The sequence below is a fragment of the Marmota marmota genome, unplaced genomic scaffold, assembly GCF_001458135.2.
Source record: "Marmota marmota marmota unplaced genomic scaffold, marMar, whole genome shotgun sequence".
In the NCBI taxonomy this organism is placed as follows: domain Eukaryota; kingdom Metazoa; phylum Chordata; class Mammalia; order Rodentia; family Sciuridae; genus Marmota; species Marmota marmota.
In genome coordinates, this window is record NW_025999842.1 from 35,790,272 (window position 1) to 35,806,374 (window position 16,103).

Below are 16,103 nucleotides of genomic sequence, written 5' to 3' on the forward strand. Positions count from 1 at the left end.
TATTATTTATTTCTTTAATATTTCAATTGGTTTCTATAATAGAGAAAATGACATGTATATTCACATCACAGAATAGTGAAATTGTATCTGAGCCCAGTAAAGCCATCTGCCCTCTGCTTGTAGATTACTCCCCTTTTCCCTCCCTCCCTGCACCCCCAGTTTTTGTGCCAAGTGAAACCATTTAGATTATATACATTATTTCAAGGCAAAATAAATTCCCAGGAGATCATTTTTCTAAGCTATATATCCTATCTACAGATACCTAATCCTTCATTTATTTTTATTTACAGATTTCTATGCTAGAAATCTGGTATCTAAGCTTTTAAAAATTAACATTACAATTTAAAATAGGTTTACAGCTTGGCTTTGGGGAATTGGTTTGAATGATTAGAAATTGAAAAATCTATATAGTGTTGGTACTATTCTTAAAGTTATTGATCTATTTCTTCAAGCATAGGGGGAAATACCCTTTTACATATTTTATTTTTTAGAGAGAGAGAGAGAGAAAGAGAGAGTTTTTTAATATTTATTTTTTAGTTATCAGCGGACACAACATCTTTGTTGGTATGTGGTGCTGAGGATCCAACCCGGGCCGCACGCATGCCAGACGAGCGCGCTACCGTTTGAGCCACATCCCCAGCCCATCTTTTAAACATTTTAAAGATTGACAACTTATCTCTGGCAGAGAGGAATAAAAACTTGACTTTGATATATATATATTTTTTTTACTTTTTAGTACATCCTGATTCTGATAGTGGCAGATTTTACTATGTTGCTTTTTGTTTCCTTTTCCCTGTATTGCTTTTAATTATAAGTTTGATACAGGATATTCAGTTGACATGTAAATTATTTTAATCTCAAAATGATTTATACTTCTTAAGTTTGAAGATTTACTTGGCACAAATGATCCCAGGAAATAAGCTCAAAGAATTAAAATGTTGAAGTACAGGGTTTTTTTCCCTAACAATAGAAAATTTTATTTTCTGTTTTACTGTTTTGTATAAGAAGCATTAAGAATTATGTACAATAAGAGAAAGAGCATAGGTTTTTCTTCTCCTGGGTGTTAATCTTGCTGCCTCTTGACAGCTATCTTTTTCAGTGACACAGGTAAATGGTTTCCTACATGGTGGATCTTGTACTTGATCTGCAAGTGCTGGCAAATAGATTTCCCATTGACTTACTAACTGATTTGGCACCATTTGCTTTCAGAATGATTTTTATCTAAAGGGAAAATTTGTATTTTGAAAGCTAATCAATTTAAAGAAAAGTTGACTAGTATCTTTTTTGTATATGTCTATATTGTGGTAATATTAGATATTTATTGTAGCATAACAATATTACCATAAATTTAAGGCTTAAAACAACATGTATTTATTATCTCTCATTTTCTGTGGGTTAGGAATCTGGGTGTGGCTTCACTGGCTTTCTACTTTAGGATCTCACAAGGGTTCACCCAAGGTGTCAGCCAGGGCTCCGGTCTTCCCAGGCTCAGCTAGACATAGATGTGCTTTCAAAGTTTACATGGTGTTTGCAGCATTTGGTTACTTGGGATTTGTTGCCTTAGTTTCTTCATGGACTGGGGCTAAGCTGTCCTCAGCTGGTATCATGTGGGCCTTCCCACCATGGCCATTTGCTTCCTCAAAGCCACTACAGGAAAATTTTCTAGTAAAAGAGTCTCCTAGTAAAATAGATTACAGTCTTATGTAATACTTTCACAGGGATGGTATCCCCCTCCTTTGCCATATGTTATGAATTAAAAGAATGTCACAACTCCAGCCACAGACTAGGGTTATTCTACAAGGCGGGTATCTGGAGGCAGGGATCATAGACATTGTCTTAGAGTTTGCTCCAGATGGCATCTTAATCTTGGGAAATGTGTTCAGTTGTAACAAGTCTTTCTTGGAAGAGTCTTTGCAAAACCAAAGCATGTCCTATGTTAGGATGACAGAATCTGTAAAGCAAAACACTAGAGGAGCCACTGAAGAAGCAGGTGCTATATTTCAGGAGAGAATATGTTGTTTTAAAGAACTGTTATAGCAAAGACATTGTTTCATTCTATGTGGATCCAAATGGCAAAACTAGAATCAGTGGATAAAAGTTATAGGGAGACCAATTTCAGGTGCATGTAATAAATAATTGAACAATGCAAAATGGGATAAAGATGGCTGGAAAAACTCATGTAGACATTGCAAAAATTTGTTGGCCATAGTTTGGTGCAGAGGGATACAATGGTGTGGAGATGGGGGATGATCTGTCGGGAGGAAAGAAATGACAACTTTAAATGGTCTTTTTCTGGATTCTATCTCCTTAGAATTCAGGCATCTGCATTGGTGTCTGCTTCCAATGTCAGCAAGGCAAGCAGTGTGGGTTTCTCTTTAAGACCTGCTTACCTGCCTCCAGAACAGTCTTTCTCTTGGCACCTGTAAGCCTGCTGATTGTACCTACTGCTTTTAAGTGGAAAACATTGCTTAGTTAGTTCATCTTGGTAATGCTCCCTCTCAAAAAACAATCAAGAAGTAATATAAAATAAAGTCCATATAGTGTGTTCCTAGTTCAAGTGGGAAAGAAAAGAAACCAGGCCTCATGTATACACTCATGGAAAGTCTCAGGGACTCAGGGAGATACAGTGTATTGTGAATGATTATCTCTGAGTGATAATGATTTTATTGTTTTTTATATTTTCCAACATTTCTATAATAATGTGTTTCTTTCATAAAGAAAATATTGATATGGGCTGGGGATGTGGCTTAAGTGGTAGCGTGCTTGCCTGGCATGCGTGCGGCCTAGGTTAGATCCTCAGCACCACATACAAATAATGATGTTGTGTCCGCCGAAAACTAAAAAATAAATATTAAAAATTCTCTCTCTCCCTCTCTCAAAAAGAAAAGAAAATATTGATATAATAATTATGAAGGTATTGATATAATTATGTGTGTGCTTATATTATTATAATTATTATGTATACAAATTTATGTTTATGTATGTGTGTATATATATATTTTTTAACCTCCCCCTCCCAGTGCTGGAGATCCAACCAAGGGCCTCACACATACTAGAACAGGCATCTACATCCCCAGCCCTAGAATATATTTATAATTTACCATCATTCCACCAACATTTTGAAGTCTGTTCTTCATTCCAACTTACTGTTTTTGGTTCATGCTTATTAAACACAGTCTAAAATGTTGACTTTTATATTCAATTCTTTTTAATGCATTGTCCATACTTTTTTTTTTTTTTGGTACCTGGGATTAAATCCAGGGTTGTTTAACCACCGAGCCATGTCCAGCTCATTTTAATTTTTATTTTGAGACAGGGCTTCACTAAGTTGCTAAGGCTAGCTTTGAACTTGGTATCCTCCTGCCTCATCCTTCCAAGTCCCTGGGATTACAGGCATGTGCCACCGCATGCAGCCCTATCAATACTTTTTTAAAACAAGTTGGATTTTCCTAAGGAAAGACTTAAGAAAATGCTTCAATTATGGTGTGATTTGACAATTGCTTTACTCTTATCTCATGCTAATCTGTTTGACCATCTTTTGTGGCTTAGTGAGCTTCAAAAATGTTTAATGTAGATGACGTGGTCTATCTTCAACTGTAGGTGTTCTCCTCCCATTTCTGAGGAATTATTATACTTAAATTACTTCATTTGGGTTAATAAATATTGTTTAAAGTAAATCAATAATTAACACAGGCCAATGATATAGCTCTCCTATATTTACATTTGAGTGAGAGTTAAGACTCCAAATGTAGCTAGATAATCACAGTGTAAATTATATCTCTACTCAAAAGGGAATTTTTTTAAGAAATCAGATTCAATGAAGGTGAATTTTTAAAATTGATGCCAAAAAGCTACACTAAAATAGACATCAATCAATTTTGTTTAAGTTGGATGGGCAAGGGAATGATTTTTTTTTTTTTTTTGGCAGTACTGGGTATCAAACTAGTGCTTCACACATGCTAGACAAGCACCCTACCATTGAACTATATGTTTCCAGCCCGGTGAACTATTTTTTAAAGGAAATAATCATGGAAAAGGCTGGTAATTTTACAGTGATATGACAGGCAGATCTGGTGGCTCTTCTCTTGGAGATTTATCCTATGGCCTACATTAAATATCAGGGGAAAAATAAAAGTTGCAATTAGATAAATTCCATACGAAGGGCATAAGCCTTTGGATTTCTTCAGTAGTGGGTATTGTAGGAAATGAGAATATCTGTTGGACAAAGATGATGGGAGGTTCTGCTGCTTGTTGACGTGGGAATCTGCACTCTTGTAACCAGTGAGAACTCTGCATAGGGCAGGGTTCTTGGGATAAAGACCCACCCATCCTGAGGCAGAATTCTGAGGAAAACATGATCCTAAGGATGGTCGAAATAGCTGCTCAACAGACTGGTGGTCTGATTTGCTTTTCATTCTTTAGAGAAGCAGACATATATGGACCTTACAAAAAGTACACTGGGTACTCTTAAGAATCACAGGGTGACAGGACCTCAGAATAGACACTAGATAAGATCTAGTCCTTTTCATAGCCCAGATGAGTTGGGAAGCCGGGTCAAGAGCATAGAAATGACTCAGTTTATCTAGTGGGGTTAGAGTCAGAACCAGATGACAAACTTAATTGCTAAATTTAAATTCAGCACTTTATTTTATTTATTTATTTATTTTTTACAACTGGCTTCTGCATTTTATACTCTAAGAATCTAAGCCAGTGATAGGATATTTTCTTTTAAATGAAAGCAAATTCAGAAAAACAAAAATGAAATCTGCCCTACCCCACCCCCCCAGTCAGGAAACATCTGCCTCTGGGTCTCAGCATTCTCGTTTTCTTTTCTGTCATGAAGTCTTCCCTCTCTTTGGCTATGATAGCAGTTAGTGCAAAACTGACTTTCTATGCAAATCTAGTCTAGTTTAGAAAATATGAAGTGTCTAAATTGAAGACTACAAAAGTTCTCAAATTTATTTATTTTTTATACTTACAAAATGTGACTTGTCTCATTGGTCCTGCTAATATGTAACTTAAATTCCTTAGATTTAAGGGAAATTTTCTATTACAAGGAAGGTAAATAGCACTCCTTACCACAGAGTAACTCCTAAGGTCAGTTATTGATATTCATAATTTCATGAGCTGCTATTCTCTCTTTGGGCATTAGCTATCAGGGGAAAGTGGAACATAGCTGAAGTTTATTTAGAAAATGATTGTCTCAGCTCTTCAATCCTGGGCCTGTCTGCCATGTTACTTTCCCACATAGGTCTGTGTTCAGAACCTGGGCGCCCCACAGGAAAGTTCTAGTCAGGCTGAAGACCCATTTTCCAAAAGACCCAATTCCAAATCCCATCACTGTGTATCAACCAGAGCCAGTGAGTTGTTCCTGCTTCAGTTTGCCAGAACATCCTGCAGCCTGCCGAAGGCAGGGCTGGGCAGGCACCTGCTGGCTGACTTTCTCTGAAGGCATTCAGAAAATCAGATAAGGCTGTGGACTGTGATGTTTTCATCATTTCTCCAAGACCCACATTGAATTTTCTGTTCCATTTTGTGTTCTTTGGCTGTTGCTACCATTATGGTTTTGAAGCCTTGCTGAATCTCTAAATTAATAAATGAGACTCTGGTATGGAGAGTTCACCTTCTCAACACCTAGTATGTGTTTCTGGCAAACCAGGTCTAAATCAGGTCCATTATCTTTTTTTAATTTTTATTTTTATTGGTACTGGGGATTGAACTCGGGCACTGGACCACTGAGCCACATCTCCAGCCCTATTTTGTAGTTTGTTTAGAGACAGGGTCTCGCTGAGTTGTTTATTAGCACCTTGCTCTTGCTGAGGTTGGCTTTGAACTTGTGATCCTTCTTTCTTAGCCTCCTGAGCTCTTGGGATTACTCGTGCGCCCGACTTCTTTATCTTTTTATGCATAGCAAGTCACCTCAAAACTTAGTAGCTTGAAATAACCACCATTTTATTTGCAGATGAGTTTGCAAGTTTGCTAGTGTTTGGGTAGATCATTCCTTATCTCCCTTAGCATTGGAATTGCTCATGTGGCAGATCAACTGGAGCTTTAGAGACCAAAGGTGACTTTCTTCACATGTGTAGGTTGGCAGATCCACACAATTTGCCCCAGAACAAAACAAGCTCCAGGAGCCAGTTCAGAGTGCTTGTGGGAATTGACTGCATAAAGCCATGGCCACCAGAATGCATTATTCTTTGTGGAGGGAAGGGCATTATTGTAAATTACCACATAATAAAAATGGAAAGCTCCAATCAAATCTTAAGTGTGTTCTTCCGTAAGCTCTGAACAATATTCTGCTGTGTTTCAGACCTCTTTATTGTGTAAAGCTGCTATCCACGCAGGAATAATTGCAGATGAACTGGGTGGCCGGATCAGTGTGCTTCTGCGCAAAGGGATAAGCCGCTATGAAGGCATCCTGGCCAATGGTGTGCTCTCAAGGATGTAAGTACTTTACTTTTTGTTCTAAGAGGAAACTAGTACTGAGGCCATAATTAATCAGCTCACAGCTTTGAAAGGGCAGCAGGGATGTGATACCAAGCATTTGCCAGCTGGGATAAATAAGTGTGAGTGCTTAAGCAGCATTTACAGTCTCTGTGTGGAAGATAAATGTAGTAATAAAAAAGCCCACTCGTTAGGCTGACATGTAAATTAAAATGGCCCACATCTGAAGCCTCGTAGTAGAGGAGTATTTCTACTCTCAGGTGCTTTAGTGGGAGAGAATAAAGGCTTATTCTTTTTTTGATTTTATAGTTTCAGTAAATTACTAGCTATCTATGATTTTACTTAAGATACTGAAGGGGACAGGAAACTGAAATAAACCCTTATAGAACCACTGAGATTCCCAGAAGTTTCCTAGAGATAGTCTCTTAATGATGAGTAGTAGTGAAGAAAAGGAAGTTAAAAAAAATGACTTTTGTTAATGTTGTTAGGATCTTGACTTGGTGTTATCTTCTCCTTTTACTTCATAAGGAAACAGTATGTCAGTTGCTTTAAACATTTTAACCTACGTGCTCCATACTTTCAGATTTCCTGGGAGTCCAGACATAGAACACAAGAGCTGTGTGGAACCAACTGTAGGCTTGCTTTGTGCTGCAGATGTCTGCATATGCAAATAGGCAGCTTGGAATGGTGGAGAAGGAGGTTCTTCTAGGACCGATAACTAGTGAGGGAGCCCCCAGATTTCTCTTTCATTTCCTCACTCTCCATGTGCTCCTGGAAATGTCTTTTTGTACTTCACCTCTGTCTTTTTGGACAGGTTTCTACATAGTTTTAGTCCCAGTGATAAGGCACAAGACAGAGAGTATAGGCATTTGGGGATCCAAAAGTGGGAAAAAATAAGTCAGTGTCGTGAGCAGTGCTTTAATAATTACTTGGAGGCGGATTGTCTTTGAATGCAAGCGTATATATGATCACACTAATTGTCAAAAGCAGTTAACTCAATTGACAGTAATTAAACACAGCAAACACAACATAAAATCCCAGGGCAACCACAAGCCCCAAACTACCTCCGATGCCACTAGCCGAAGATTAAATGTCATTGCCAGCTAGTTCTCTCCAGCTGACAATTGGACATCAGGGAATGGTGAAGTCAGTCCAGGGAGCAAGGCAGCCAGTTTCACCCAAGTCCTTGAAGCAAATCTCTCTGATGTCTCAGGACAGGAGGTTTATATACAGTTCCAAGTTGGTGCTCATTGTTATTACGCTCCAGCATTATTCTGTCTGTCTCTAGATGATGGCCCTTATCAGTTGCGTCCAGACATGACTAAGTGTGCCTGTGGCTGCTCTTCCTTAAAGCCAGCAACTTAGTGAGTCCCAGCATGTCTATGGCAGATGCTGCTTACAGGAACCTTGTCTTCCTGCCAGTCACCAGGCGGTGTAAAGATCTCCAACCTCACTGTCTGGCCCCTCGGGTAAAAATCACCTTATGGGTGGTAACTAGGTTCCCAAGTAAGTCAGCATTGAATATGGCGAGAATATTACACAATTTTCCTCTTGTCTACTTTTTTTTTTTTAATGTATTACAACATAGCAATGTCATGAGTCTAATAGTGATCCTGACCATAGGTGATAAATGTTTTTATACTAAAATGTATTCTAAATTCCAAAAAGAGACATAATGAAGTCACAAGTAAATTTTGGGACTAAAACCGATTTCAAGATGGGATGTTGGCCCAGGCTTATAGGAGAGGGGTTTGGAAGTTGATTAGGTCACTATCATGAAGGGGGTGAGCCTTGGGTTTGATGTGAGGCAGGAACAAGGCCTAGGAAGAATACCCTGATAGAGTCAAGGTCTGAGTAGGGACGCCAGAGGGGATTTGTGTTGTCCTCATGCTCCTGGCCAGCAGGAGGCTGATGGGTGACCAAGGAGAAATAGCAGAACTCTGGCAACTCCCAGTCTGGTTTAGGAGTGGGCATAACCTGCAAGTGTGATCCAATCTAACTCATTCACCAGCTCTACTGGTGTAATCCACAAAGGTTGTCATACCTTAAGGACAGGGAATGTGTTACACATTGGACATGCAGAGTTACCCCGCCCCCTCCATGGGGGTGTTTTCTACCTATACAACTTTCTATTTACTTTCCTCTTCTGGATAGGATTTCTAGTTATGAAAGGCCACAAAGTCTTCTTTCCATACTATCTGAACAATCAGAGATAAATTAGTCTTTAAATTTGTGCCAAAGTTGAAGATATAACAGCTTAGTAACAGGATGCCTTTAGAAAATTAAAATCTTCATTCAAATAAATAAAATCACACACACACACACACACACATTTTTTTTTCTTTTTTTTTTAAATTTTTTTAATATTTATTTATTAGTTTTCGGCAGACACAACATCTTTGTTGGTATGTGGTGCTGAGGATCGAACCCGGGCCGCACGCATGCCAGGCGAGCGCGCTACCGCTTGAGCCACATCCCCAGCCCCACATTTTTTTTTCACATATGTAAAAACTTAAGTGAGTTTCCAAACTTTTGGAACATTAACATTTAGACCTTGATTTATAGTAAAAGTGATTGCTTATGCACTGTGAGTCTTTTCGTCCACTTGATCATGACTTTTGAGAATTTCTCTCTTTTTAGTCTTTTGATGGTTTCTTCTATTGACACTAGTATGCTATTGCAGGAAGATATGAGGCCCCAGGGTAGATCTGTTGGGTACTGCTGTCTCCAAATAGGAATGAAGACTTGGTGTTTGGATTCAAATCTCTTGCCTATGTTTGTATACAATCAGATGCTTCTTTTGTTTAAAAAAAAAAAAAAGGTAAAGGTTAACTCATACTGCTTGGATTTTATTTTATGTTTGAAGAAAAGTTATTAAAATTATTGGAGCTAGGTGTGGTGGCGCATGCCTATAATCCCACTGGCTTGGGAGGCTGAGACAAGAGGATAGCAAATTCAAAGCCAGCCTCAGCAAAAAGCAAAATGCTAAGCAACTCAGTGAGACCCTGTCTCTAAATAAAATATAAAATAGGGCTGAGGATGTGGCTAAGTGTCAAGTACCCCTGAGTTCAATCCCTGGTCCCTGACCCCCACAAAAAAAATTATTAGATAAAAAACTAGCCTTCACTCTTTCTATGATTTCTGTATCAATTGGACTTAACATGTAGATAACTTTTATGTAATTTGAAATTAAATGTCCATGCCCCCCCCCCCAAAAAAAAACACCACATAAATTTAAACCATTAAAGAACTGGAAAAAGGTTTGCTCTATATTGCACATAGTTATTTAAAATAATTGTCTGATTTTTATTTTGGTGGGATTTCATAGCCCAGAATTATATCAAGGTCTCTTCTTCCTTCTAGTTCTGTGACTTTTGCTCTGAGTCACGAGTAAACTGTATGTTAATACAGTCACTTCCACTCACTTGGACTCCCAAATCTTCAGGGAACAGTTGTTTTTATCCGTGTTGTTTTGCTGTTGGGAAGCCACTGTAAATGCGGTCATTGAACTTCTGTTCCCACACATGATTGTTTGGTGTTCAGGAAAAAACAGAGAAGGAAGCACTGCAGCTGAGGAAGAAGGAGTCCCTTAAGTAAATATCCAGGGTTCTGGGATTCATCCCCGGGTCAGGCCATTTCCTTGATCCGAGGAGACCAGAATGGAATCAGGAAGAGGGACTGACCTCATACAGAGGATGAGGGCTCTGGCCATCCGCAGGGAAAGGCTTTCTTTGTGTTTACATCAGATTATTCTTGCTTGCTTCTTGTAGCCTCTGGGAGTCTCCTCATTCCTATAATCTGAATTCATTCACCCCAGAGTGCCAGAACCTCTGAACCGCCTCCCACTCCCCAGGGCTGTTTTCTTTTTTCAAAGAGAAAGAAGGCTTAGTTACCTATAGCATTCTCTAGGTAGTCACTTTTGGCTACTTCAGTAGAACAAAAGAGAAAAAGATATTACAGCTGAAACAGGAAGAAAGCTTGACAGACCTGTTAGGAGCAGAGCCTTGCCTGCTGTCTTCTTCTCTCATGCCAAAGTTATCCCTCTATCCACATGCATTCTCTCTGGTCATCAAGAAGTAAAAATAAACATTTTACTCTTTCATTGCAGTGGGAGAGAACATAGGCTTTCATGGTCACAGCAGTATGTTCAGGCTTACCTGGGCCAAATTTCAAGTGTAAGACTCAGTACAGGAACATTAGAGAAAATGGGAAAATCAGAGAAAAGGGATTCTCAAAAATTTTAAATTTATTTGCAACAATGTGCACCTTCTTTTAAGTGTGATGAGAGCTAGGTCTTGGTCCCAGCATCGTCGTTAATGCTGAATGTAGGCAGGTCTCATGGCCCATATGGTCTAAGTTTTCTCACAGGAGAGATGATTGGCACCTGCATTATATTCAGTGCAGAGATTATAATAGAACCTTTATGTGGAAGTCCAGGATTTGTGGAGGCTGTTCTTAAGAGTAGACGAAGAATGTGAAGGAGAAAATCTATTACAGAGCCTTGTTACCTGACACTTCTCAAGAGAGCCTTTGATGGGAAGGTCCTTACTTTGGTCCTTACATTCTTAAACAGATTATTTTGGATTCTTTATGGGTTTTATGTTTTCGTTCTTGTCTCTCCTCCCCTTCCCTTCCCTCCCCTCCCCTCCCTTCTCTCCCTCCCTTCTCTCTCTCTCTCTCTCCCTCCCTCCCTCCCTTCCTCCATTATTCCCATACAGTATATAATTCAGAATTAAGCAGAATTGTAAGAAATATTCTCAGAATGTGAAATAATTGAACGCAGCCACGGTGTATTACTTTTTAGGTTTATTGCCAGTATCTAGTATAGTAAGTACTACACAAGAGAGTAACACTGAGGATTCCAGAATTTCTATTCATTCTATGTAGTTTTCACATCACTGACTTGCTGAGGATTTTTGTTTGTTTGTTTTAAGGTAGAGATGGTCTTGGGCTTTAGCATCTCTTCACTGAAGGAGACAACCATAGAACTAGGCTGATTTGGTAAGCTCTCCTATACGGGTAATATAAGCTGGAGAGCTACAGGGGCCAAAAGGCCAGAGGATGGGTGTCAGGAGGGCAGGAAGAGTGTCTGGTAGCAGGAGTGCTCCAGCCAAGTCACTCAGATGTCATGAGTTCTCTCTAGCTTTTCTGCCTTTTTGTGCAGAAGCAGGACATAGTTCGTGGCTTGGTGCTGGTTGCCAGAGTAGGTAGAAGTGTGGTTGTGGAAAGGGAGATAGGGCTGAGGCCATCAGTCCCCAGAGCAGTGCTCCTTAGGGAAACAGTAGAGCAGTCTGTAGAAAGGGCGGCTGTACATGCCCTGCTCGTTCTTATAAAAATGACTGGGCTTCTTCATTTCTTTCCATGGTCCTTGATTGTTGACAATGAGTATGAGGCTTTTAAGGTGATTGCTGAAGTGAAGGGAGATTTCAGGGGAGTAGTCCTTTCTGTCTCTGTCACCGTGTATTAATTGGGATTTATGATTGTTTTTGAGACTATATTTCTGTACATTCCTTCTCTATTAGGAAGGCCATTTGTTAATGTGGCATGAGGGAAACAGTACAGGATTTTGACTCAAAAGCAATGTCTCAGAATCCTGGTCTTCGTCACCTGCATGAATTTTTGAAAGTGTCTCAGCTCCATAGGCCTGAGTTTCCTGATCCATAAAATACGATGATGAAGATAACAGCAGTGGGCCCCACAGGGTGTCGCAGAGATTACCGAGGCAGCATCTGTGGGAAGGCTCTGTGAGCCCTGGGACTAGGCCCTGTATGGGTCACTCAGATCTATGAAGCCTCTCACTCCTCATATCTGTCTTTATTCTTTCAGTGGTTCCCTGTCAGAAAAGCGATTTCTGTTTACCTCCACTGGTAAGGATCATGGTTTCCTTAAGAATTTGATCATTTAAAATTTCTCCAGTGATAGTTTATTCCTACAAACCCCACAAGATCATATAGTTTAAAGCATTTTCTTTTTTCCACAGGTCACATAGCACCAAATTTTCTGTGACTTAAAAATATGCAAGACAGTAAGTCCCCTTAGCATTAAGTAGAAAAAGGTTTTTCTTCACGAGCTAACATCTCTCAAACTTCTGTCAGAAAGAAGGAAAAACAGAATGACATTGATTTTATTCAGATAATTCCTTTATGTTCAGTTTTAAGAAGAGAAGCTTTTAAAGATTATATTTAAATCTGGCTTATCTTGAATAAGGTGATTGAACATGAGTATATAAAATAAACTTTTTAGTTCACCCATCATGAAATATAATCCACATAAATATTCTCCCTCAGCATAAAAAAAAATTATTTTAAGGAAAACAATATGAATGTGTCTTTGCCCCAAAAGAGGAATCTGGCCTTTATTTGCTACATCCCACATTGTCTGCTACCTGTCCAAGAAGAGTTAAGGTCCTATGACACTACAGTGTGTTGAAATCAGGGTCAACTTAGGTTAGAAAACAAAATCTATGGTGGTAGGACTCATGACGAGTCAGTGAGTTAGATTCTTGTCATCCCCTTCACACATCATTGTTACTCATGTGGTTTCTCCAACACCCTTCTTTCCCAGAGAATGACTCACTGGTGTGGCACAAAACAATTTCAAACACTGATGTTTCAACCGAGAGAGATGACAAGACAATCACAAAGCCCATCCCCTCAGAAGACATGCCCACAGGTAGAGAAGCTACGGTTTCATGGTTTCATAAAGAGTGTTGTAACTGGTACCCCACAAGATTTAGCATAATAGTTTTAACAGAATTTATTTTTCTATCATATAAATGGTGGAGAAGATAGTCCAGTGGTATTTGCACATATGCAAAATGATATCTCTCTGTTTACAACTATTTGATGTAATCTTGGGAGTAGAAAAACTTGTTTGTCCTTTAAACAGTCAGGTCATATTTTATGGAAAACTATACTAGCAAATCTGTATAATGGAATACTCTGCAGCCATAAAAAAGAATGTGTTAGTAATATGGAAAGTTGTCTGAGATACACTGGCAACTTACATAAGTTATGGAACAATCTATATGGTCATTTGTATAAAAGGGGGAATAAAGAATGAATACATGTATTCATTCCCATATCTTTAGAAGAATGTCAAAAAACACAATTTGGATTCTAATAGAAGAGGAACAGAGAGGGAGAGAGAAGTCATTTTGTTCCCCATACCTTCTCATACTTTTTGAATTTTGAACATGTAATTGTATATTCAAGTAATGTACATTGAAAGTGCTTTATTTTCCCCAGAATATAATTTGTATATCAACATTAGAAAATTTGGAATGATTAGAAAAATATAAATAAGAAGCTAAAGGTGAACCATAAATCAGCATCTATAGATAATTACCATATTCCATTGTATTAAGTCAACTGTATTTATATTTTTTACTACAAAATAGTAGCATGTCATACATTCTGTTTTGTTGCATATATTTTCATTTGACATATCATGAGACTCTTCTAATGTTATTACATAGTTAAAAAACAATTATTAATATCTTTATGGTATTTTTTCAATGGATATACCATTATTTAGTTAACTATTCCCCTTACTGGTCCTTTATGTTGTAACATGGTGGCTTTCCCCTTCTCTAGGAATAAACATTACAACTGTGGTGATTCCATTGGTGCTACTTGTTGCCCTTCTGCTGGCTGGAATGGGGGTCTTTGCCGCCCTTAGAAAGTATGTGACTTTACATTTTTAGATTTCTCCTCTAATTATGTAAGCAATTATAAACCCAAAATGTTTACTTTTTGGATATTCATATGTAGAAAGCAGCATGACTGCTTTCAAGATAAAATAATAATCTGTATTTTAAAAACAAGTTAGATAGAAGTAAAAATTCTGATGTCTTATGAAAGGCAGTATTGTCCTTTGATAAAGGCTTAACCAGTGAGCACTGTTGAGGAGAGGCTGGGCACTGACACATTCCTTTTGAGGTGTCCTCTCTCCCACTTGTACAGTAGGAAGATTTATTAAATGGAAATAAGAAGGCCCATGTTATGATCCCATCCCAGTCTCTCCAAGCCCCAATTTTCTCATGTATAAAATAAAGGAGCTTATTCCATATTTATTATAACATATTTCAGGAGTTAGATTTTTTAAATGAAAATCATTCTGAAGTCTTCTTTCTACCTTTTAAACAGCTTCAGAATGTATCAATGTATATAATAGTGCAAACAGAATGAAGAATTTTACTAACATGAGCAAGGGCATAGAATTCTAAGCTTCAGGAAGATATTTGTGACTCTTAGCTTAACATGTTTGAGTTAAATTCTTTTAAAGACACCGACAATTTTGTACTTTAGTGTAGAAAACAGAGATGAAGTGAGAGCACATGGTCATGAGGAATTTCTTCAGGATTTATTGACTGTATGAGCTAATGTGAAAATAGAAATAATAAGGCATTACTTTCTGATATACAAAAAAATAGTACACATCCTTTAGTGAAAATATTGTGACCATTATTATAAGTGAGATAAATTTATATATAACCCTGTTTTCATATGACTTTGTGAGCACATGGCAGCTGCTCTCTCATTTAATCCTCACATCAGCTCTATGAGGTAACTACTATTATGAACCTTATGTTATGCAAGGAGACAGAGGTAGATATATTTGCTTTTAATTATTAAATGGGATTTTTTGTCTTGACAGGAGGAAGAAGAAAGGAAATCCATATATATCAGCTGAGGCCCAGAAAACAGGTTGGTTAAATCTGTTCTTCATCTGCAATTTTATTCTGTCTTTGAGGAAGTAACAGGATTTGCTGATTGAAAACATAAGGAGCCCAGTGGCTCATAATTATACCACAGTCCCCCTTTATCTGTGGGGGACTCTCAGTGAATGCCAGAAATTATGGATAGTGCTGAGCTTTATACATACTATGTTTTTCTCTACATATGCATACCTATAATAAAATTTAATTTATACATTAGGTTAGTAAGAAATCGATAATAATAACTAACAATAAAAAAGAACAACTATAATAAAATACAGAAATAAAATTGCTAGTATCACAGTGTTTGCATTTGGGAGCCATTATTAAGTAAATAAGGTCCACACAAGCATTGTGATACTGCAACAGTCAATCTGATCACTGTGACTGCTATTAAGTGGCTAAAGGGAAGGTAGTGGGTAGCATATACACAGTGGATATTCTACACAAGTGATGAATCATAGCCTCGGCAGGAACAGTGCAAGATTTCATCATGCTTCTCAGAACAGCATAGAATTTAAAACTCGTAATTTTTTTCTGGAATTTTCCATTTAATATTTTTGTTTCGTGTTGATTGGGGTCCTTTTTTTTTGGAAAACAAAACTATGGATGGGAGGAAACTATTTTTTTTTTTATTAAGCTCTAGTAACCTTTAAATTAATAGGGTAATTAAATTTCTGCAAAGTAGAAATTTTATTGTGTGTAGTCTCTTTCTGTATATGTTTTGAGACAGGGTCTTGCTAAGTTTCCCAGGCAGGTCTGGAACTTACAAACCTCCTACTTTAGCCTCCCGAGTAGCTGAGATTTTACAAGCATGCACCATCATGCGGGACTTGCTTGCCTCTGTATTTTAATTCAGAATTTTCATGGCCACTTATATGTTCAATATTATCCCTATCATTCATAAGCTTTTTTTTTTTTTTTTTTTTTTTTTTTTTTT

At 37.9% G+C, this 16,103-nt stretch overlaps 1 protein-coding gene across 1 annotated transcript in view; it reads left to right on the top strand.

The window, feature by feature from the left end:
• Dcbld1 (discoidin, CUB and LCCL domain containing 1) overlaps positions 1 to 16,103 on the top strand; it is a 36,862-nt gene that overhangs the window by 18,059 nt on the left and 2,700 nt on the right. The window contains exons 5-9 of the mRNA XM_015500649.1: positions 6,311 to 6,444; positions 12,271 to 12,311; positions 13,009 to 13,116; positions 14,040 to 14,127; positions 15,103 to 15,152. Coding sequence (XP_015356135.1) covers positions 6,311 to 6,444; positions 12,271 to 12,311; positions 13,009 to 13,116; positions 14,040 to 14,127; positions 15,103 to 15,152 — 421 coding nt within the window. The remainder of the gene's footprint in view (positions 1 to 6,310; positions 6,445 to 12,270; positions 12,312 to 13,008; positions 13,117 to 14,039; positions 14,128 to 15,102; positions 15,153 to 16,103) is intronic.